This window comes from Nanorana parkeri, unplaced genomic scaffold (assembly GCF_000935625.1).
Source record: "Nanorana parkeri isolate BGI_ZX_2015 unplaced genomic scaffold, ASM93562v1 scaffold1333, whole genome shotgun sequence".
NCBI classification, from domain to species: domain Eukaryota; kingdom Metazoa; phylum Chordata; class Amphibia; order Anura; family Dicroglossidae; genus Nanorana; species Nanorana parkeri.
Window position 1 is genome coordinate 58,294 of NW_017307601.1, and position 23,708 is coordinate 82,001.

The 23,708-nt window shown below is 39.8% G+C and overlaps 1 protein-coding gene across 1 annotated transcript in view; it reads left to right on the forward strand.

Annotated features, from left to right (window-relative positions):
• Positions 1–1,234: 1,234 nt before the first annotated feature.
• Positions 1,235–23,708, forward strand: part of MGAM (maltase-glucoamylase) — a 160,192-nt gene continuing 137,718 nt past the window's right edge. The window contains exons 1-10 of the mRNA XM_018569428.1: positions 1,235–1,393; positions 4,686–4,690; positions 6,641–6,721; positions 8,503–8,623; positions 10,372–10,481; positions 12,152–12,306; positions 13,628–13,799; positions 17,165–17,264; positions 22,482–22,594; positions 23,466–23,591. Of these exons, the coding sequence (XP_018424930.1) occupies positions 1,267–1,393; positions 4,686–4,690; positions 6,641–6,721; positions 8,503–8,623; positions 10,372–10,481; positions 12,152–12,306; positions 13,628–13,799; positions 17,165–17,264; positions 22,482–22,594; positions 23,466–23,591 (1,110 nt within the window). The 5' untranslated portion in view covers positions 1,235–1,266. The remainder of the gene's footprint in view (positions 1,394–4,685; positions 4,691–6,640; positions 6,722–8,502; positions 8,624–10,371; positions 10,482–12,151; positions 12,307–13,627; positions 13,800–17,164; positions 17,265–22,481; positions 22,595–23,465; positions 23,592–23,708) is intronic.

Here is a 23,708-nt window from a genome sequence, read left to right on the forward strand (position 1 = left end):
CAATGGTAGAGAACGCATGGTGTGCAGAGGAAGTATGAGACACTAAAGTGAATGAGGAGTAGTAGGTATGAAACGGGTGCAACAATGAAAGGAAAGAGTTAGGGAAGAGGTTAAAGCAGGATAGTATTGAGATCTGGGAGGATGGTCAATGAATAACAGCTGCTGGGCAGCTGAATTGTCCTTGAGTCAAGTGCTGATGTATCTCTATAAAGGTAAACTGAACCATGGGGTGGAAGCAATGCTCTGCAGTGAGCTGTAGATGGGATTTTGGTTGCTTAAATACTCTATCTGTTAGCCAAGGTGAAACACTTTAGAAAAAAGAAAGGCAGGGGGGTTACGTGATCTACAGATAAGGGGGTAGAGGGTTATAAACTTGAACAAAATTTATGGTTTGACATACATGAAGCAAGCATCTAAATTAGCTATCACTTAAAACATCACAGATAAGCAGACTTTAAAAACAACATTGAGAATGCATAGAAAAAGTACAATGACATTACAGATAGTTGGGTTACAGAAGTAGAGATTTTAAGTATTCTGGAAGATGAACTAGATGAGCATTTGAAAATATTCCAATCACCTTGGTTGTAAGTTGCAGTAGTGTGTTATTAAGCCGGCTTCAGAGAGGATGATGGGAGGAAGCAATGCTCTGCAGTGAGCTGTAGATGGGATTTTGGTTGCTTAAATACTCTTATCTTTTATGATTTTTTATGATCTTTTATGATTATCAACAATTGTACTTGTTTGCATCTCTACCTGTTGAAATGTGATGTTATTTTCTATTTAAAACCAATTAAAATTTACTTGGTTTAAAAAAAAAACAAAAAAAAAACCTATCATTGCATTTTTTTGCATTGCATTTATTTATTTATTTTTGTTGCTGAAATTATTTGTAGTATTTGTTGTTACAATTGTTTTAGTAGAAAATGTGAATGAAAACGACAAATATAAATTTGGTTGTTAATGTTAACAGTTAAGCCAAAAAATACAAAACTAAGCACATATGTTTAAAATGATAGATTACATATATGCAGCTCCTATTAAAAAGGATATCAAAATCTGCAGAGGATTTCCATGATTGTACATTGGGAAAAGGATAACCTTCAATTACTCATTAATTATCCAGATATGTGTTAAATGGCCTTTTGTCACTTCTGTAATATATTAACTGGTATACTACCTAAACTTTGCAAGCAACCATTAATTTGCATTTTTTGGAGTAAGAATTTTTGTAAACTGAATCCTTTACACCTTTTATTGTTTCAGATGGGGAACAAACGAAAATTTAGTTCTCTGGAAATATCCTTAATTGTTCTGTTCATCATCGCCACGATTATATCAATAGTCCTTATTGTACTTTTTGCTACAAAAACACCTGGACTCAAGGATACAGGTAAGAGATAGTCTTCAACAGAATGTCCATTTTGTTTCTAAACTTATAACTGTTATGCAAAGTAAAGCTTATTTAACCACTTGAAGTCCGGGGTGTTAAACCCCATTCCTGTCCAGACCATTTTTCAGTATTCAGTAAATAAACGTCAGTACTTTGACTGACGTTTATTCAGTCATGCAATGCTGTACTGAAATTTAATTTTATACCATTTTTTGGGGACAGACAGCTTTCTTTTGGTGGTATTTAATCACTACTGGAGGTTTTTATTTTTTACCTTATTAAGGAACAATTACTGAAAATAAAAAAAACTGTTTCCCCTATTATAAAACTATATTATAAAACATTTATTATTACCCAAGTTTTTTGTAAAATATATAAAAGGCGGGGTCACGTCGGGTAAAAAGACACTAAAGATGTCAAGCCTTAAAATTGTGCGATCTACAAAAAACTACAATACCCAAAATTGGCCGTAGGCGACCTTTTAAAAGCGTTTACCGCTCATCAGTTTAGAGTTATCAGTGATTGATGGCCCTAACATTATTGCTCTCACTCTGACATTCGCAGCGATATGTAACATGTGTAGCCCAATTGTCGTTTTCGCGCACTGGCGCATCTGACGTGTATTTACGTTTATATGTGCATACACGTGGGGGTGAGGGACTTAAAGATGTTTTTTTTTCTTCGTTTTATGTGACTATTATTATGTGTTTTTTACTTTTTTATTTTTATCTTACACTTAATGTTATTGCTGTCACATAGGGGGATAACAATCCCAATATATAATAGCAAAGGCACACTGACAGGTCCTCTATTTGGAGACATTAGGGATCTCTTAAGGCCCCTAATGTCACCTGGGGACCCCCAAAGAAGCTGATCATCAGCTTCTTCTCTCTGGCTATAGCAGCCAGAGGACTGACAGGTGAATGTGGAAGTGATGTATTACACATCACTTCCACATTCACAGCACAGAGGGAGGAAGAGTCTGAACTCCCTCCCATCTGCCTCCTGACACCCTCTCGAGCCGATCCCGGGCCGCAGATGAGGTAGCGGATCCCGGGATTGAAGGTGAGGGTGCAGGAAGGGGGGGGCGGCGTCACTAGAAGGGGAGGGGGGCTACGCAGCCAGCTCATACAAATGATTGGCAGGCTATAGAGCCGCCGATCGTTTGTATGTGAAACAGCCGGTAATGGCTCTTCACATCAGAAAGGTTTTTTCTGCCCGTGTGTGTGCGAGCAGAGAAAAAAAGCTGTCTAATTACGTCAACCTGCGATGGGACTTTTTTTGCAACAGTCGGACGGCAAACGGTTAAAGGCAAAGCACCCATTAATGCTGTACAGTACATCCTTGATCCCCAAACTGGGGCCCTTAGCTTACTGGGCTTTGGGGTACTTTTTCTCCAAATTACCCCAATGAAGGTGCAGTATTTCTCTCACCAGTGATGGGGTCTTATTCATTCTATTGGTATCAGCAATGTGGCATTCTTTCTCCACCCACTACTTACAGGTGCTCGGACATATTTTTCTTTCACTGACCACTGACTGGAATTAAGCATTGTTTATTCCTATTGGCCCCCTTCGGTCCTCCCTAAGATCCAGTGAACTGGATCTTTGTTTAGCAAGTTTGAGGAGTCCTGCACTGTACACTTATTAAATCATCGCATTGCACGTTATTAAAGGGAAGATGGAGTATTCCCTCATTGAGCAGAACTTGAGGTTGTTTTGTAGGGAATGTGCATTTAGCTTTTTGAATATGGAAAGGCTATGCTGATTATGAATACCTGATCATGTGCTAGGAAAAGTAAAAACAATGGATTTTTGCTTTTACTTTATGTAATTGGATGCTTGAGATGATTACATAACACATGGTGTATGAATCTACATAACACACATAACATTTAAAGGTGAAAAAAGAAAGTGGTGAAAGGGAAAGAAAACAACCAAAAGTTTTGTTTATTTAGGGGACATCCAAGATTGATGATCACAGGTTCCCTATTATAAGGCTGGAAGAGGGCTTTTTATATCATCCAGGCTCATGTTAGGTGTCTTAAAAATACCTTCTATTAAACAATAAAATGAAGACTTGAAAAGCATACAGTAAACAATTGGGGGGAATTTATTGAAATTGGAGCAGACAGATTATGAAGCAGTTGCCCATAGTAAGCAATCAGCTTCTCTCTTCAGTTTGTCCAGTTATGTTTTGAAAATGATAGATAGAAGCGGATTGGTTGCCATGGGCAACTGTCCCCAAATCTGTCTGCTCTAGTTTTGATAAACTGCCCCATCATATTAACCCAGGGCTCCCTTTTTTCATCTAGAGATAGCTGAGGTTTACCAGGCTGCCTTGCTACCTTCTATTACAGTAGCTTAAGGGCCACTTTTGTTTCACTGAAACAAAAGTGGCCCTTAAGCTTTAAATGCCCTTAATCCTTAAAATGCATGCAGACACCCTAATGCAGGGGCGCCCACAATTTTTCATCTGGAGATCTACTTTTCAAATGAAAGCTCAATGAGATCTACCAATGAAAAAACATCTGCATTCACGGGCGGGAGGGAGTGTGGCGATGCATTGAATGGCACCGCAGCCACGCCCCCCCTGCAGTGCGATCGCCCGCACCCAGAATGCAGGCACCTTATTGCCTGCATTCAAAGTCCGATGCGACCTGCAAAAATACTGCAATCATTTTTGCAGATGGCACTGGACTGGAATGCAGGTAATGTGCCTGCATTCCGGGTGCAGGCGATCACACTGTGTGTGGGGGGCGTGGCTGCGGAGCCATTGACTTCAATACAATCTAAGGCCCATTCCCACCCCTGAACGCAGGGCGCTGTCCAGCTTGCATTCCAGTGTGTTCTAGAGGACGAAGACTTTGGAATGCAGACTTTGTGGTGTGATCCGGCCCTCTCTTGGCTGTCTGTTCTCTCTCTCCTCGCTCTCTCCCATTTCTATCTAAGTACAGAGGCTTCCCATTCATTCAGAACATATTTACTATCAAGCAGTTTCTGAAAGGTGGAGAAGCCTCTGTACTGAGTGTTACTCCCCATTGAGAAACTCATGAATGAACAGGAAGTGATTCAAAGCACTCTTTCTATGTACTATGTGTCCCCAGTTATTTACAAACACTGGAGTGATCAGCTGATCGCTCCAGCGTTTGATTTGCACAGATCTGTACCGATCCTCTGCCGCTCAACCACGCACACAGGGGGGCTCAGCTTGCCTTCTCCTCTGGATCCCCGCTGCTCTCCCCCATTTGTATGCAATGGGTATCCGAGGAGAAGTGAAGGAAGCGCTGCAGCCGGCGTGAAATTCACAACCGCTACCAATCATATTTAAAATTCCTTTAAAATTGTGAAATGGATTGGTGGGGCATAACCCAGAGAACATGAATGTGCACAACACAGACACACATGTTTGTTTGAGGAACGCTATGATCTGGCTGCAACTCAGATTAAAGTAAACCTGTTTGTAAATGTATTTAGTTTAAAACATACAATAAGATATACACAAGCAGAAATTACTTTCACAGAAAATAAAAGGTTATGCATCCCATTCACACAGCATAATGGAAAGTTTAAAAAAAGGAGTTTTGAAGGATGGGTTCAGTGCAGGTGAAGCAATACCAGTGGTATAGTCCAGGGCCGGAGACTGTGGGGGGGGCCCAGTGAGGTCTGGTCCTGGGCACCCCCAACGTGGAATATGGGGCAGTGCAGGGTCCCGGTGTTAGAACACTGGGGGCTGCACTGCCGACTGGCATCTAAGTTAGGGGTCGGGTCCTCCTCTCCCGGCCGTGTCCCTAGTAACGGGTACTGAGCTGTGTAAATTTGTAAATAAATTACCCTTTTATTTAGTATCTAATTCTAGTATCCTTAGTATCAAATAAATAAACAACTTTGATATACATAGTTACATAGTATTTTTGAGGTTGAATAAAGACATTAGTCCATCAAGTCCAACCTATTAGGATCTCATTCTAGGAGTACCCGTACCCCTGTATATTACGGTAATGCCCTGTCCCTTTTTATTAAAGTCTTTTTATTAAATTTATTAATTTAATTACTTTTTTCATGAGAGAAATACAGGGCTGATCTCCTTCTAAAAATGCTAATTGCTTGGCTGACTGACTTTGATAATTTCTAATTCACTGTTACCAGAGCAAGAGGGGAAGGATCTTTCATTAGGAATGCCTATTCCAGTGACAATTGTCTAAAAGGGGAAATCACCTTGCCATTGTGTCTGTGGGACAGGGAGCAAAGGTAAATGTCCTAACAGGACACACAGTAAAAAAATAAACTTACAGGTGGTAACCATACCATGCTGTATCTCTAAGTTTTAATTTAACCATGCTAAATAAACCATATTGTGACATTAATTTTCAAACCATCTACTTTTTAAACCATTTTAAACCATCCACTATATTTTTCACTTGAGAAAAAGATTCCTTTTAGAAAATAAATATTGAATCTGTACAAAGTTGTCAATTATTAAGATATTACTAACAGCATGGGCATACCCGGAATTACACCCCAAACACATTCTGCTACTCCTACGAAGTATGAGGATGCCACACATGTGAGACTTTTTCACAACGTAGAGGGGACCAAATTCCAAGGAGTGACTTGAGGCTTTCAAAGTATAGCTTCATATATACTTGGCTATACCCAGGAATTATACTCAATGCTACTGTATGTTTTGTGGCCAGGAAGTACAAGTAGTTTAAAAAAGGGTAAACAAAACAGTACCTTTGTTTGCATGAGTGCAGTTGTCTGCAGAGGATGGCTAGGACTGGTGTTTCAGCTGGAAAGTTGTTAGTGGGACATGCATGTGGGTCACTACAGAGACATGGTCAGTAGGCAGACCAAGGTCAGTTCAGGTGGCAGGAAGAGATGTGGTGGATAGACAGCCCTAGGGCTGGTACTGCTGGTATTGAGAACCCTGATTAGGGCTGTAACAGTGCCTACTGGTACTTCTAGCAATAATGATGCTGGTTGTGCTGTACCTGATGACACAGTACTGGTACTGCTGGCAATCAGGACATTGGTTGTGGTCATAACAGCAACTGCTGACACCATACTGGTATTGCTGGCAATCAATAGGGGGTGGGCTAGTTCTGCTTTAATTCATGGACTTGAAACAAGCATGCAGATGAGACATTTTGATTTGATGCTGATTGTCACAGTTTGAAGTAAGTGACTTGAAAAGTATGAATCTAGTATTAAGCTATATGTCTGTTTTTATGTCTCAATAACAGAGAAACCTCCATTTGAGCCTCAGTGCCCAAACATTCATGCCGATTCCAGGATAGATTGTTTACCAGATCAAGTAGCTTCAGAGGTAAGCAACCATCCAGTTTTCTAGTAATACAGTGATATAAATGAATGTGGATTTTTTTAGTTAGCACCATAGAGATGAAGGTGAGGTGAGGGTAAGGTGGAGTTAAAGGAACCATAAAGTCCCTAGGATAGTGGATCAAGCAATGCAAACCATACCTTTGTGCTTCTGTGCTGTGCATCCTAAACCACCAATTAACAGATGCAGCCTAATACTACAGCCATTTTTCCAAACTTAAAACTACTGTTCCAGTTTGGCATTTATCAGTGAAGGTCATGGCCATTATCAGGCAGGTTAGGGTGAGGTAGATTTAAAAGAACCAAAAAAACTTCACTAAACCAGAGTAAAGCAAACTATTTTGAAAGCTGAGCTCCAGATGGATATAAAAGACACAAAGTAATGCAGCCCTATATTCAGTAATACATCATCAAATTAGTTATTTTAAATAAACCTGTACCTGAATTTGACTTTGTATCAGCCCTTTGCACTGCCTGTACAGGAGAACTCAGACTAGCTTAGAGGAAAGCAAGAGCAAACTAGCTGCATTAGACTGCAACTAGAAGCAATACAAAAAGCATACTGATAGGAGAACAGAGTGACAGATCAGTGTGCTGCTTCTCCTTTCATTGTCTACATCTAGAGAGTGTCCCAAATGGATACTTTGAAGAGGTTATAGGACTTAAATGCTTATTCATACAGTAAAGGTGAAAGACAGTCATTTGGAAAGCTTACTGGCTCTGGTTAGTCAGCTTACATGCAGTCAGTGCTACTCTCCAAGCACATCACTCAGAGCTAAAACCAAAAAAGGAGTGCAAGATCAAATTCATGTTGGAGTGCAAAACTTCATAAATCAGTCAACATGTTTTTTTTTTTTTTTGGGGGGGTAGAGCAGGCTCCCATTTCATCAAATCTCAGTAATGCTGAACATGTTTAGATGGACTCAGGGAAGCAGATGTCAGATAAAGTTTAAGCTTGCTGCTTGAAAAGAATTTGATGTGGCAGGAGTAGCCAATAAAACATCTGCAAGAAAACACTCTGAGATCATCAGCATGCTGCTTCTACTTCCACTGTCCATTTCCAGGGAGGGGTAGTGCTGAACCCAAATCTGTACTCCATTGAAGTCTTTGGTGATGGTCTGGACATCTATTCACATCTATTCCATCTATTCACAGCCCTGTGAATAGATGGTGTCTGTGGTGATCTAAAGCATCACAGCAATCCCCCTTGCTTACTAGCCATTTTGGCAACAGCCAAATTCTGGTGCTTATATAAGATTTCTAACCATAGGGGTAGGCCCTAAGAGGAAAACAAAGCCTCTGATCAGTCACCTAATTTTTAGCTAAGCCACTGATTGGACAGAAAGCACTGGGCAAGCAATTAGAAATCTCAGCTCTATCCATTGCATTTAGAAGTACATGCAACCGTACCCCCTCCCCCCAAAATCACTCAGATATTGTAATGTATAGTCTCATAATGCAACAGGAAGGCTTCAGAGGTGGGTCGGTGCAGGGCCAAGTTCAGAGTTTTGATTTGCATATAATTTCAGCTACTTACAGTATATATTTTTTATTCTGGTCAATGCTTTGTCATGTGGATTGCCTGAAGTTAAATTTTGCATTTTTTTATCATATCTTTTTGTTGAAATCATCCATCTCTGTAACTGGTTGGGAAATTGAGTAAATATTCTGACTTTAGCAAAGCTGCAGTTGTTTTCTCAGTTGCATTAGCAGTTCGTTTAACTTTTCTAAAACTTTTTGTGGCATGCTGCCATTTTATTGTTACAGCTTACCTGCAAACAACGTGGATGTTGCTGGAGTCCTTTTAATGAAACTTCTGCACCTTGGTGTTTTTTCACTCACAGTCATGGATATGAAGTTGTTGGCAACAAGATTTCCACATCTAAAGGTTGAGTAAATAAAAATACATTGATTAAATATCCACTCAGCGAAATGCACACATTTGTTGGTTGCTCTTCCTAAATGTGTTTTATTTTCAATGACAGAAAGTAGACACCGGTGCACCAAGTATTGGCTGCTTACAAAATAGTGCTTGGATCTTTTTTTATATCCTTAACAATCCTAGAGTACAGACAAAATATATGTGCTAGCAGAACTAGAATCCACGTTGTGATATAATGAAGGACATCCTCATTTTTCAGTAGAGTGGTTTGGGAGGTAGAAGAGCCAAGCTTGACTTGTAACCTAACGTCTAACCTTCTCCTTTCATAAAATATCTATAAAAAATTCAAATATATCAAAACTGCTGTTTGACCAAAAATGTTGTTTTGATTTATCTGGTTACTATGCCATTATATTCTTACATTGTAGTAAACAGGACTGCCATGCCTATTTTTTTGAATATGATGGAAGGTTAAAGTAATGTTAATATATAGATGTGCAGAAACAGTTTTAAATGTGTTTTAATCATTGTAGGATGGAATAAAGTCAATTTTGTAAATGCAGCATAATTATGATTTATATATGTTAGATTATATGTAGTATAGAACTGTGGTAGTCACATGTAGGGGTCATTGGCTTTTTTTTGGTCTCTGAAATTCCATGTTTTCAATTAGTTCCACTATTGAACCGGTTAGTAACTGTCAGTTCTTAAATGTTTTTAAAGCCCAACTCCAGGTACAATTTTTTAAATTTAATTTTGGAATGGGGGAGGCTCTGTTGCTTTTTTTTATTGCTGTCTGTGCCCAATTTTGGGAAACTTTTTTTTTTCTTACCTCTTGTAAGCAGAGGAATTATGGGATACTTCTTTCAATGTACGTATAAACTAAAGGGAAAACTATTTTTATTAGCTTTGGGAAAGATTAGAACTTATGACAGTGTTGCTATTGCTGTATGTGCCTTCCTCCCTCTCCTGATATCAACTGCCCCCCACCTCCCCCCCACAATTTTTTTAAAGGCATCATAAGGATGGGAACTCAAGGAAAATCTCTGTAATGGAGCTCACAGACAGAAACTTAATAAAAATGTTAATTATTCCATATAATTGAATGGAGTTAGGTTTTAAACTGAAACACAAACAAAGGAATTGTCAAGTTTGAATTGGCAAACCTTAATAAATTAACACCTGTAGAAGTAATTTGACCAGAATTCATTAAGGTGCTTGTCTAATTTACTTAACATTTAAAATAGGTCTAAAGCCAAATTAGTTTTGATAGTTTTAGATATTAGTTTGCTGTCTATTGCTGATGAGATTTTCCTTTTAATTTTCTGTCTCAAAACACAACATGGAGTAAGAAGAGAGCTCTCCAAAGTTAGAGACAACCTTTCTTAGTTGTCACTAGAACAAGTGTCTCCAATGAAAGATTTATGTTCTAGAGATATCTGAATATTTTGAACTGTTTGTTGTTTTTAGTCTCAGCGACAATGATCATCAAGAGAAAAAGAGAAGACGAGTCAAAAAGAGAAGACAAGTCTCGCCAGTGGGAGACATTAAACAAAACCTGACAGAAGTTCTAACCCTTTCCTACTCTATCCACAATAATTATATATTCTTTACCAATAAATATCCAACAGTATACTATACATAATGAAAGTATGGAAGACCTGTGTTTATTACATTACCTAATGCTACTTGCTATTTTTTCTTTTTGTACAAATACAGTATATGATAGTAACTTCTGTATGACTTTTCCACAGGATTTGACGCTAATCTAAAAAGACTGGCTAGTCCTACTGTGTTTGGGACAGAAATAGAGGCACTGCACTTCGCTGCACAAATACAGAGCAAGAATCGTTTCAGATTTAAGGTTTGTTTTTTTAAGTTGTTACTACATGCTAATGAAATGTTGAGATATGCTTGTGAAAGTTATCATTGTAATGTAAACCTATACTCTGCTCAAACAGGTCAAAATAATATGTTCTCTTTAATGAAAGCCCCATCAGCAGCTTATACTTGTGGACAGGGCTAACCATTGAAGAGATTTAAAGGGAACAGACAACACAACTTGTCTTTTAAGTATTTTAATGCAGAGTATTCAGCAGTTACAGCAATGTGGTTATTCCTCATGCAAAGTTCAGTTGTATACAAGATGGCACCTATGCATATCAGTCTTAAGGCAGAACAGTAATTTCTCAAGTTTCTCAAGGTGTACTTTTTAAATGTGTACCCATGATGCTCCCAGATGTGGCTTCCCTATGAGGGTGCACAGAACCAAAAGACTGTGTAGTGCACAGAACCGAAAGACTGGAGAATGCCACAGTGTCCTCTCAACAAATGCCAGCCTGACAGAGACAGACAATGACATCCTAATAGAGACAATATCTGTTAGCATCTCTGCAAATTCTTTCCTCACAGAAAACCTGTATGTCCCTCACAAATGGGTCTCTGTCTTATTAATTAATATACTGCTGTCCCTCTGCCTTGTGCCTCTTTAAAATAGCTGCCCAAATCTTGTGAGACAGGCTTCCAAAAGATGATGCCTGAGCCCAAAACAAGAGACAGTAGGGCAGGTAGGGACATGTATTTGGAAATAGAGGGAACTACGAGCACCCTGTTACACACTAACCTTCCTTTTGCTTTCCCACTACATGATTTGGCTGTTGGGAGTACATAAAAATATCCTGAACTTCCAGCTTTGACTAAAGCATAGGTACACTATAAGACCACTTTCTTATTATTATTACTAAGAAGGTACTTTGTATGAATTGGCAAAAATGTTGCTGTAGAAAAGCCCTTGGCCGGCCAATCTGCCCCTAATCTCTGTGTACCAAGCTGTCATCGAATGGCTCAGTACACAGAGACAGTATACAGAGCTGATCAAAGTGGTTCAGTAGCATGTGATCACTGGATGCTCACTGTGATGCTCACATGTCCACAACCATTGGAATGGTTCACCTGTCACCTATCAGGAAACTAGTCCAGATCAATGATGTTCAACCAATGCTGGAGAATTTGCATGCAGACAGGAAGAAGATACAAAGACTGGTAGAGAAAAGAAGCACTGCAATGCAAATTTTTTTAAATGTTAAAAAAATAGTTTTCCCTATAAACAATAATTTTGGGGGAAAATGGCAATTGTTTATGATACCCATAGTTTTAGCAAACAAAATGCCATTAAGTTAGTGTTTAGGTCTACTTTAATCAATATAGCTATGTTCAGTCCTTGAACCTTTCTTTCATACTGGAACCTTGCCTATGACGGTATTATGGCTAGATAAAGAAGGAATTGAACTTTGCCACGTATCCTTATGGGACTTTTCTTTTAAGATAAAGGATTAATATAATAATCTATTACTTCTTAATCTCTACATAAATAAGATAACTTTTTTCTATGTTGAGTTGGTATTTCTTCACTTGAGTTTGTTTGTACTACCTTTGTACAATTTTGTTTCATTCTATAGTGCAAAAACAGGCTTGTACATTATTTAAATAGGTGTTCATGAAATTAATAAACATGTAAAACTTTTTTCTTTGTAGATCACAGATCCCAATCAAAAAAGATTTGAAGTTCCTCATAACCATGTTAAAGAATTTACTGGATCAGCAGAACCAAACCCAAATTATAATGTTGAATTGGTCAATAAACCTTTTGGGATCAAAGTTCACAGGAAAACACCAGATGCCAGAGTCATGTAAGAAAGTCATTTTATGAATCATCTTATGAATGTATATTTAATTTGCATTATATAGAGTATTTCCTTTTGAAAAGGTAGGTTAAGTTTAATCCATATTCAAAATTTAAGAGTTAGTGGCAACCATGATACACATGCTCTAATTCTTTAATGACCCATTGAAACGAAAAGGGGACTCTAAGGACAAAGCTGATTTTTTGCATTTGGCTTGAAGAAGAACAGTCACTGTAAAATGTAGTAAGATTGCTGGGGCAGGTGTTCAGATTATAGATCTTATCGAATGACAGCGGAATTTCAGCAGAAAACAAAAGATGAAACAATCTATTAGGGTAATTCAATTGATTTCTTAAAAGATAAACGTGTAATCTGCACCATAGGATTCAATGTATGATTGGTAATGAGGACACTTCCTCCTATCTATGTGAGCTATGATCATTACATGCCTGTAAGATTTTATTTACAATTTGCTAATTGGTAATTTCTCTGTCTAAAGGGACAATTCTTTGTAGAAACTTAAGAAAATATTTTTGTTTCCCCCCAAAAAATATTTTTTCACAGTACCATATTTAAAGCTGTACTCAAGGCAGATTTAAATTACACAAATAAATGAAGATTTGTATTCATTAATATATCATTAAATACATTTTTTTAATGCAAGCAGCTTAAGTACCTGAATTAATATCAGCCTTTGCACTGCAGAGCTCAGAGATGGGTAGGGAAAAGAAGCACAAGAAGAAACACAAGAATTAGATGTGTTGCAATGCAAAAAGTGTGCTGGTGGTTGGAAAATTCAGGGTGGCAGAGAGGGGAGCTGATCGATGTGCTATTTCTCCTTTTACTGTGTAGCCATAGTGGGGGGTCTATAGGAAACCTGTAAGTGAAAGCAAAATGGCAACAAAGAAAGTTCAGGTCCTCTTCCCTGCCAAGCAGAACTGAGTTGTGTAGTAGACTTGTATACATCTCATGACTGAATAGACAGAAATGCAAATCCTTTGGCAGGTATTGTATCTGTGTATTTAGCTGTTTGCCTGGAGTTCAACTTTAGTGCCTTTTGTTGATTGACTTTGAGCTTGTGTTTAATTGCATCTATTTGACAGCAGTTTAAGATGCTTCTAAGATTGTTAAGAGTTAATTGACAAGTGCATTTAACCCCCTTCTGACCTGCATTTGACCTGCTTGAAGCAGGTTTTGCATCCCAATAGACATATGGGAATACAAAACCCATCTGACACAAACAAAAGCCCATTGGCATAGAACTTTAAGATGTTAAAGCCTTAACCTTAAAACATCAAGTTAAAACCAACATATTTTATTAAAACAGCTTTGACACCACCATTGGACCACTTTATTATGCTAACCAGTTCCTACAACTGTCAATCAAACTGCCCAGCAGCAATATCTATGGCTTGGGGGAGCATGTTCACCGTCAGTACAAGCATGATACCAACTGGAGAAGATGGCCTATATTTACCAGAGACTGGTTTCCCAATGGAGTAAGTGCTTTTTATTATAATCCTATTTAATGATTACAAGCTCATTACACACATTGTTTACAGTATCTCCCTTTCACATGTAAGTAGGTTGCAGTCAGTAATTATAAGCAAAGCAATGTACCTGAGCAAGTCCGCAAATGTGCTGTTTTTAATAAGCAATTATAAACAATGAAAGGCTTACTCTAGCTTAAAGCTGGCTAAACTATTATAGGATGCATTGTATATTTCTAATTAGAGCATATTGTAATTAATATACTGAGTTGAGAAAAATAATTCTGTAATCTTAAATAAGTAGATTGTAGTGTGCAGACGTTTAGCTAATATAGGATTATCCAACATTTAAGTTATGAAATTAAAATTTGTCTTCCTGTATTTCAGCAATATCAAATGAGAAAAAAAAGATTAATTTTTCTGGTGACAGCTTCAAGTGTAAATTGACATCGACCCATTGAAGCTATGAAAGAGTAGCTGCACTTTAATTAAAACTAATATAAGGAGATCAGGCATAAATAGTTTTTCTTTACAGCATTTGTCATTTTTAGATGACCACTATGTTGTCCTTACACAGCATAACTACCCTAATACTATGTCCACAAACTGCTAAAAAGTAGACTAGATCTGCCTCAGACTAACGCTAAGATAATAATGACAAGGTAGGCCCAACTTGAAGTGGGTTGCACATAAAGCCAGCAGCACAAGGCAGTAAAGGTAAACATGTCACACTTTGTGAGAACAAGATTGCAGATAACTTAAGGTACTTTTTTGCCAGGTCTTTACCAGGGTAGACCAGGTCTTTCTAATGTGCTAACAGTAGTTTTAAACAAAAATACAGCTAACCTTTAAATACATTGGATGAAACTGTACGTTAGCAATCAGGTAACGTTCAAAAATAATTCAGATTTATTCGATAAGGAAATGCTAAGAACAAGGACAATGTGCAAGCAACAGTAATCAAACCAAAACATCTGGTCAGTGTAGAATCATGTGCCATAATAATTGTCTTAACCATCTTAAGTGGCTAAAGGGTCAGCCCATCCAAAACGGGTGCTTCAGTTTTTGGTTTATTTTATAAAGAGATACTGGGTGGGCTGGAACACTGGAAAACCCCAGGTACACAAAAACAGTTTGAAATTATGGCAGGGAGATTGTATAGTTGAAGGATTCATGACATATAAAAATCCAAAGACTAACTTAACCTACTATCTTCCACCTGTAGCTCAAGCTTGGAATATGTTGTAAGATGCTAATCAGGTGAAGTGATGGGCTGAACACCCCCATGTTCAGTTCAAATTAAAACTTTAGAACATGGAAAAGTTTGAATTCGAACTCAAACTCAATGCAAGTCTATGGAACTACAACTTTGAAAGCCAATTGTCCCCATTTTGAAGGCTTATATGCAATGTATTGGCCATAAAAGGCTATGGGGATTCAGGCACTGCCCTGGGGGACATGTATCAATGAAAAAAACAATTTTAAAAATACAATTTTTAAAGGAGCAGTGATTTTAACATCACTTAAAGTGAAACAATACAAATCAGAAATTCCTTTAAATATCATGCTTGGGGGGTCCCCTCAGACTGCCTGTAAAGCGGCACATCTGTACAATGTATAGAACCTGCTGCAGCAAAATTGACATTTATAAAGAAAAACATTTAATTAAAAAAGAAAAAAAGTGTGTGGGGTTCCCCTCAAAGTCATACCAGGTCCTTAAAGTCTGGTGGGAATTTTAAGGAGGAACCCAACCCCCATAAGTAGGAAAAAAACACATGGGGTCCCCCCTAAAATTCTGTACCAGACCCTTGATCCGAGCATAGGGCTGGCAGGGCCAGAAAGGGGGAGCACGAGCAAGCGCCCCCCCCCTCCCATACCAGGCCACATGCCCCCGGCAATGCGAAGGTGCTTTTCCAGGGACAACTGTGCCGATGGAGGCCTCTTCCCCACAAGCCCTGGGGCATTGGTTGTGGGGGTGTGGGCAGGGGGCTTATTCACATCAGGGTACCCCTTTAGTAAAGGGCACCAAGATGCGGCCCTTCCCTTGTGAATGAGTAAAGGGTACTTGTACCCCTACCCATTTACGACAGGGTTAAATACAAGTTTTGAAAAAATCCTTTCATTGAAAAAAAAAAAACAAAAGACAAGTTTTTGACAAGTCTTTTATTAACCACTTGCTGACCAGGTGTTTAGACCCCCTTCCTGGCCAGGCCATTTTTCAGTATTCAGCGCTGCAGTACTTTGACTGACATTTATTCCGTCATGCAATGCTGTACTCATATGAATTTTATACCATTTTTTGGGGACACATAGAGCTTTCTTTTGGTGGTATTTAATCACCACTGAGGTTTTTATTGTTTACTATATTCAGGAAAATTTTGAAAAAAAAAAGTATTTTTTACATAATGTTATAAAACATTTATTATTACCCAAATTTTTGGTAAAATATAATAGACGAGGTCACGTCGGTTAAATAGACCCCAAACATGTCAAGCATGTCAAGCTTACAAATTGTGTGCACCCGCGAAATCGCAAAAAACTAGCATACCCAAAATTGACCATTCCCGCTTTCCCGCTCAAGCTTCCTGGATGTAACGGCCTGTTACATCCAGGAAGCTCCCGGCCGGCCGTTTATACACAACGGCCTGCCGGGAGGTAGTTAAAAGAGAAACCCCAGAAAATGGATCCACAGACGTAATCCAGGGTCAATCGTTCAGCATTGTCCATGACTATGATGAATCGACGAAATAAACAAGAAAACAAGAAAAAAATAGAAATAATGTTTTAAAAAAAAACAACACCCGCTGACTTGCCGCTCGCAACAAAAACTCTCGCCACAGAATGACATTCTGACAGATGCTAGCAACATATAAACAATTAGGCGGAGCTAGTGGTGACAGCAAGCTAGCTCCTCCCAACTGTTTACAGTTGTATGGCATCTGACAGGTGAGCCTGTAAGTAATGATGACTTTGCCCAATCATTGCTCTTACAGAGTACTGTGCCCTGATGGGGCAAAGTCTTGTACCTGTGGTCAGGTGCAAAGCTTTAGCCAACCAGGCCTCACAAGGCACTGCACGGTGCACAGTGTCTTGTGGGGCACCCATCGTGCAAACAGCCCACCAAACGCCCTGACAGTTTATGTGTTCGCCATACATATGAACTGCCGATGTTCGAGTCAAACTCTTGCTCGACTCAAACATCGAGCCCATCCCTAATCAGGTGTTGGAGCTTTTTTTCTAACCTGCTCGAAAACTAGCACCTAATTGAGTGTTAAGGCCAAACACAAAGTTTGTATAACTCTGCCTTAATGTACCTATCACAACACACTGCTGTATGCAAGAATGCATGACTCTCACTTTGTTTTACTCTGCAGGATGGAAATAACTTGTACGGTGCACAGACATTTTTCCTGTGTTTGGAAGATGAAAAGGGTTCTTCATTTGGGGTCTTTCTAATGAACAGCAACGCAATGGGTAAGCATTCATTTTTTTCTTTGGTGGAAAATGTATTTCTGCTTACCTGGTTAAATGTTCCGCAAGTTGGCATGGTATCTGTAGTGAGATGTCTAAGAGTATCATTAAACGGCACCTTCTCGGATTGGGCTAGGGTCATGAGCGGCATGCCGCAGGGTCCTGTGCTGGGCCCCATGCTGTTTAACCTATTCATTAACGATATTGAGAAGGGGGTAAACAGCCATGTTTCAGTGTTCAGACCTTATAAGACTGCAGGAGGATCTGGATAAAATTGGGGCGTGGGCAACTACATGGCAGATGAGGTTTAATGTAGATAAATGTAAAGTTGTGCACTTTGGAGTTAAAAATAAGAAAGCGGATTACACACTAATGGGAGCTCCTCTGGGGAAGTCCGAAAGGGAAACAGATTTGGGGGTCATTGTAGACCACAGACTGAATAATAGCACGCAGATTCAGGCTGCGGTAAACAAAGCAAGTAGAGTCCTTCCCTGTATTAAGAGGGGAATGTTTTGCAGGGACAAGTCTATAATTCTGCCACTTTATAGATGACTGGTTCGGCCTCATCTGGAGTATGGGGGTCCAGTTTTGGGCACCAGTGGACAGAAAGGATGTCCTTGAACTGGAAAGAGTCCAGAGGAGGGCAACCAAACTCATAAAGGGGATGGAGGACCTGAGCTATGAGAACAGGCTACTAAATTTAAACATGTTCTCATTGGAGGTAAGGAGATTAAGGGGGGACATGATTCTCATGTATAACACGGGATAGCGACAAACGTTTTAATTCCATGTTTTAATGGTTTAACGTTTTAACTACAATTAACTCCATGACAAGGACGAGAGGCCACCACTTAAAATTGGTGGAGAAAAAATTTCAGCACAAGGGGCAAAGGGCTTTCTTCTCGGTTAGATCAGTCAGGGTCTGGAACTCGCTGCCACATGCTGTGATTTCGGCTGAGTGTGTGGAATCATTCAAGAGGCGATTGGACGATTTCCTTAGAGACCGTAATATACATGGGTACAAGTACTTTTAAGATTGAGAACACACAGGGACCTATACAGTACTGTACATACTACACATCAATAGGACCATACACACACACAAAACAGGTTGGACTTGATGGACATATGTCTTTATTCAACCTCAAATACTATGTAACTATGTAAAAATGTATTGATATAACATATACTGTATTTATTGCAAAATAGCTATTTTAAAAATAATATGCCAGCGCAAGGGATCCAAACATTTTTGTGCACAAAATAACATGTCATTGTTTAGTAAATACAAATAAGTGATCATCACACAAATATCGAATGAGCCCACTATTTTCTTGGAGCAAAATTGTTGAGAGGAGGAAAAAAAAACCTAAGCGGGTTATTCACAAAGCTGCCGAAGGCAGCCGTGTGAATATCCGACCCGAAGTGAAGTGAGCCGAACGCTGTTCGGCTATTCACTTCAGGCTTGTATGGCTGATTTCAGCTGTACACAGACTGAAATCAGCTGTACATCGGCTTGCTTCGGCTGGGTTCGGGTCGGCCGAACATGCTCTGCATTTTCGGCGGACCCTAAGTGCAAAAGGAGTTCCACTCAGCCGATCCAACAACTGGATCGTCTGAGCCGAACCTCCATCAGGCTAGTCGCTGCTGTTCGAGGTTCTGAGAAAGAGGTTTCTGTCAACCGGAGGAAGATCAGTGTCTAAATGGCCCTGGCTTGAACACTTACTCTTCCGATTTCTGCACTTCGTTCTTTCGTTTGTCCATCTTGATCCACTTGAGACCGTTTTATTCAATGCTCGTTTTGTACAAGTCGTTCGTAAGTAAATTTCCAGCTGTACTTTACCTTTTTAAAATCTGTTTTACACAATGGAGGCGCTCCTTTTGCGCTGTATTCTCATAGGGGGACGAACAGCAGTGAGTGAATAGTCGAATGTCGCCGTGCGGCATTCTGCTCGGTACCTCTGTGGTACTGAGCAGAATAGAAAACCAGTTAAAAAAGTAGAAGAAAAAATAGAAAACGATTGGGCGGAGCTAACAGTGACAGCTAACTCCGCCAAACTGTTTTCTATTGGTTGGGACAAGCTGTCATTACAATGAGAGCTAAGCAGAGCCGGCTTTGATATCACTGCTGGCTCCACTAAGCTCTCATGACAGTTCAGCTGTCTAGGTAACCAGGGGACGCTGAACTTTCATTACACACTGAGAACTCGGAGCAACCGTGATATCAGATCACAGCATTAGCATTAGCTCCCTGTTATCTGCTGATTCCCCTGTTATGTTTTTTTTCCTATTATTTTGACAGCTCCCGCAGGCTTTTCAATGATCTGCGCAAGGGCCTCCTGCCACCTAGAGACTCCTTTATCTCGACCATCAGCATGATGCCCAAGCCCCATGTCGATCGCTCATCTTGGGAAAATTACAGGCCTATATCCCTAATTAATATAGATATCAAATTGCTCACAAAAATATTGGCTCTCAGATTGAACTCACATATACATGCTTTGGTGTCTAAGGATCAGGTGGGGTTCATGCCAGGACGTCAGGCAGGAGACAATATACGTTGCATATCCTTAATTCTCCACATTGCCCGTTCCAGACATATCCCACTCATGTTGTTGTCTTTAGACATTACCAAAGCGTATTGGCTGGGACTACCTTAAGTGGGTGCTTCGACATTGGGGCTTTGGACAGTCATTCATGGGATGGATAGACTCACTGTACTCCACTCCTTTGGCATATGTGCATTATCAGGGATTCAGGTCAGAGACCTTTCCGATTGCCAGGGGGACCAGGCTGGGGTGTCCTCTTTCCCCGTTCCTGTTCACCCTGGCAATTGAGCCTATGGCCCAAGCTATCCGCACTCATAGTGACATTCAAGGAATAGAAGTTGTAGGGTACCACCATAAAATTAGCCTATTTGTGGACGATGCGCTGTTAATGATCTCCAACCACCTTAAGTCATTGCCCAATCTTTTGCCTTTACTGCACCAATTTGGAACACTCTCAGGCCTACTTGTTAACCCAAACAAATCAAAAGCACTTAATGTCTCATTAACACCCATCCTTTGTGATTCCCTGAAATCCTCCTTCCCTTATGCATGAGTACCATCTGCTCTCCCCTATCTGGGGGTACATCTAACCCCAACAAATGAAGCTCTGTATAATGCCAATTATCCTAAATTGTTTACTCACCTAATTTCGCTCTTGGGTTCCTGGGCTAAACATCATATCTCATGGCTAGGTAAATTTCTCTTCTACCTAAATTTTTGTACTTTGCCAGAGTCCTGCCCATTCCGATTCCTGCTTTCCGGCTCCGCCTTCTCCAGCGCCAGGTCCTTCGGTTTATATGGTCCGGCTCCATCCCCAGAATTGCTAGATCAGTTTTATACCGCTCCAAAATACAAGGGGGCCTGGGACTCCCTCTCTTCCAAAAGTACTATGCGGCTGCACAAATGGTTCCCCTCTTTACGTGGCACTCGGAGAAGGAGGTATCTTTGTGGGTCTCCCTGGAAGCATTTCTGTGTGACCCCATATTCTTACACAATCTACAGAGGTTACCCCCCAAAATGCGGAAAGCAATTAAAAAGCATACACTGCACCTGTGGGATGCCCTTAAGGTATCCCAGAAGTGGATTTCCCCTCACACTCCCTTTCTTTTTCTACTGGAGAACCCACTTTTCCCTCTGGTATATGAGAATCTGTCGGCTTTTGGGAAATGGAGGGCTCGCTCTCTAGTCCAAGCTAGACATTACTACACCTCTGTAGGGATTGTGACACTCTCGGAGCTTTGAGGGAAACATCCGCTTACCTCTAGAGATCTTTCAATTCATACAGATTACACACTTTTTGCGGCAGTGCACTGGCCCTATCCGAGACCTGACCGTTATGACCCCATTCGAAAAATTATTGGCGCTCAATACCCATGGCCCACGTCTCATATCTCACCTGTATGCTTCCTTGATGGACACACTACAGGAGGAGCTTCCCCCTTATGCCTCAAAATGGGAACAGGAATTGGGGGGGCCCCATTGAGGCGAGCACTTGGTCCCAAATCTGGTGCATGACCGCAAAAAGTTCTTCGAATGTGCAGGCAGTGGAAGCAAACTATAAGCTCCTACTGAGATGGTACTTGGTCCCTTAGCGTATCCCCCGTGCAGTTCCCTCCAGGTCCCCATTATGCTTTTGAGGATGCCAGGCTGACGGATCCTTCATTCATATATGGTGGGAGTGCCCCAAGATTCGGCGGTTTTGGTCTAGGGTGTATCAGCTAATCTATACTGTAACAGACCACTCGTTCCGCAAAAACCCGATTGAAGCACTACTTGGTAAAAAAACGGTATCATGCTCATGGATCCAGTTTACACTGGTCACCCATATTCTAACTGAAGCCAAGAGTGATTGCACGCTCATGGCGTACTACCTCAGTCCCCTTTGCAGCAGTTAAACCTAGGGTCTCACAAATCATGTTTTTCGAGAAAATGTCAGCTGTCCAGGCTGATAAGTTACCTAAATGTGAAAAAAATCTGGGAGCCGTGGATTGTCTCCTATATGTCCCCAACCTTCCATCTAGATTCACTCATTATCTAATCCTTCTCCATTCCTGCTTACCTATGTCACACTTTCTGCTTAGCCCTCCCTCCTTGGCCCTGTGTCTCCTTCAAAGGATCTCTGTTCGGGCAAAGCCTGAACGGTGCTCTAACCACCGCCTTTGCAGTTTGTACTAGACGATAGAATGATATGGGTTGTATGTCCTGCTGTATACAGCTACTTTCTCTGCATGCGTACGCAATGTTGAATGTTATTTACTTATGTCTCCTTTTAGGCTGTATGTGCAGCTCTTGTATGGTTGTAAGTGCTATTTACATTTGCAAAACTCTTTAAAATCAATAAAATTGATTGAACAAAAAATATAGCAAAAGAATAAATGGAGTCTAAGCAGTATTTAGTTTGTTTTATAATTGGCATGGTCAATGCATGTTCAAGACTAAACTTATAAGTAATAAGGAGATGACAGAAGTTGTCTTGTGACTTCTTTGTGCTGTTCTGCACCTCATTTTATCAGGTTTGTTATCAAATGAATCCACAAGTTTCCAGAGTTCACTAGACATTGGGAAAATACAGCAGAAAAAAGAAAAGAAAATTGTTGTGGATTTGAGATGCATATGGCTCTTATTGCTAGAAATATGCCTGTTTTGTAATGAGCCTTCTTTATCCTTGCAGAGGTAATAATTCAGCCTGCTCCAGCAGTGACATACAGGACTATTGGAGGAATTCTTGACTTTTATGTTTTTGTGGGTAACACTCCAGAAGAAGTTGTGATGGAGTATCTAGAGGTAAGAGTTATTAGGCCGGAATAGAAAAAATCATATTAATTTTGTGGTTCTTGGCATATAATGTTTGGTCATACTGTAAATAAATAGCAGCTAAGCCAAGTCTGGTATAAAAATAGTACTTGTCTAATGCCTTTGCATGCCCATGCCTTTGAAACCGCATATGACATATGCAATGTCATATGCCGTTGCATTGTGACATACAGTATGTAATGACATATATATATATAATCAAACTGCACATAAAAAAGGGAATTAGATCAGATCAGATATAAGTTGCTAATACATATGCAAATATTGATTTTTCCTGTAAAAAGTATTTTTACTCTACCCCTCCCATCTTTCTGTGGGTCTTTAAAGTATCCCAATAGGAGGGCTTGGGAGTAAGAGCTTATGGGACCAAACTAGTGTTTTACTGGAACTGTCAAGATTATTGTGTAAATTGAGCTGTAGATACTTCTGAATATATTGATCACTTTGACAAGCAGTTTAACGGAAGGTGACCTCTGCTTGTACATTTTGTTCACCATATGCTTAGTTTGAATAGTCCACGTTTGTGACAGGTTTACTTTGCTAAAGTTATTGCATAATATACTGGATAAAAGAAAAAGAAGCAGAAAAGAATTTATCATAAATATTCATTAACATATTCCTTGTGAAAGCAGTAGTCTTTCAAGTACAATAATTCAACCCATGTTCTTGCTTCTTTCCTTTTTTTCATAAATGTTTTAACCCACTTCAGCAAGCAACATTAATGTCTTTTCATGCTAAACCACTGATCTGTAAAAAAATGCCCTGTGCATTTTATTATTATTTTAAAAGACATAGGAACAGATGAAAGTTCACTTTTCTTTGTTCTTTTACTTTTTTATAGTTTATTGGTAAGCCATACATGCCGGCATATTGGACTCTTGGTTTCCATTTAAGTCGTTGGGGATACAAGTCATTGGATGAGGTGAAAGATGTGGTTGAAAGGAACAGAGCCATCGATGTCCCTTATGTAAGTCAGCCAGATTTGACGGACATGTTACACACAAGTAATCTTGCGTAATAAAATACACAAATATAAATGCTCTATTTGGGGGGGGGGAGCTCTGTTGACTTCAATCATCCAACT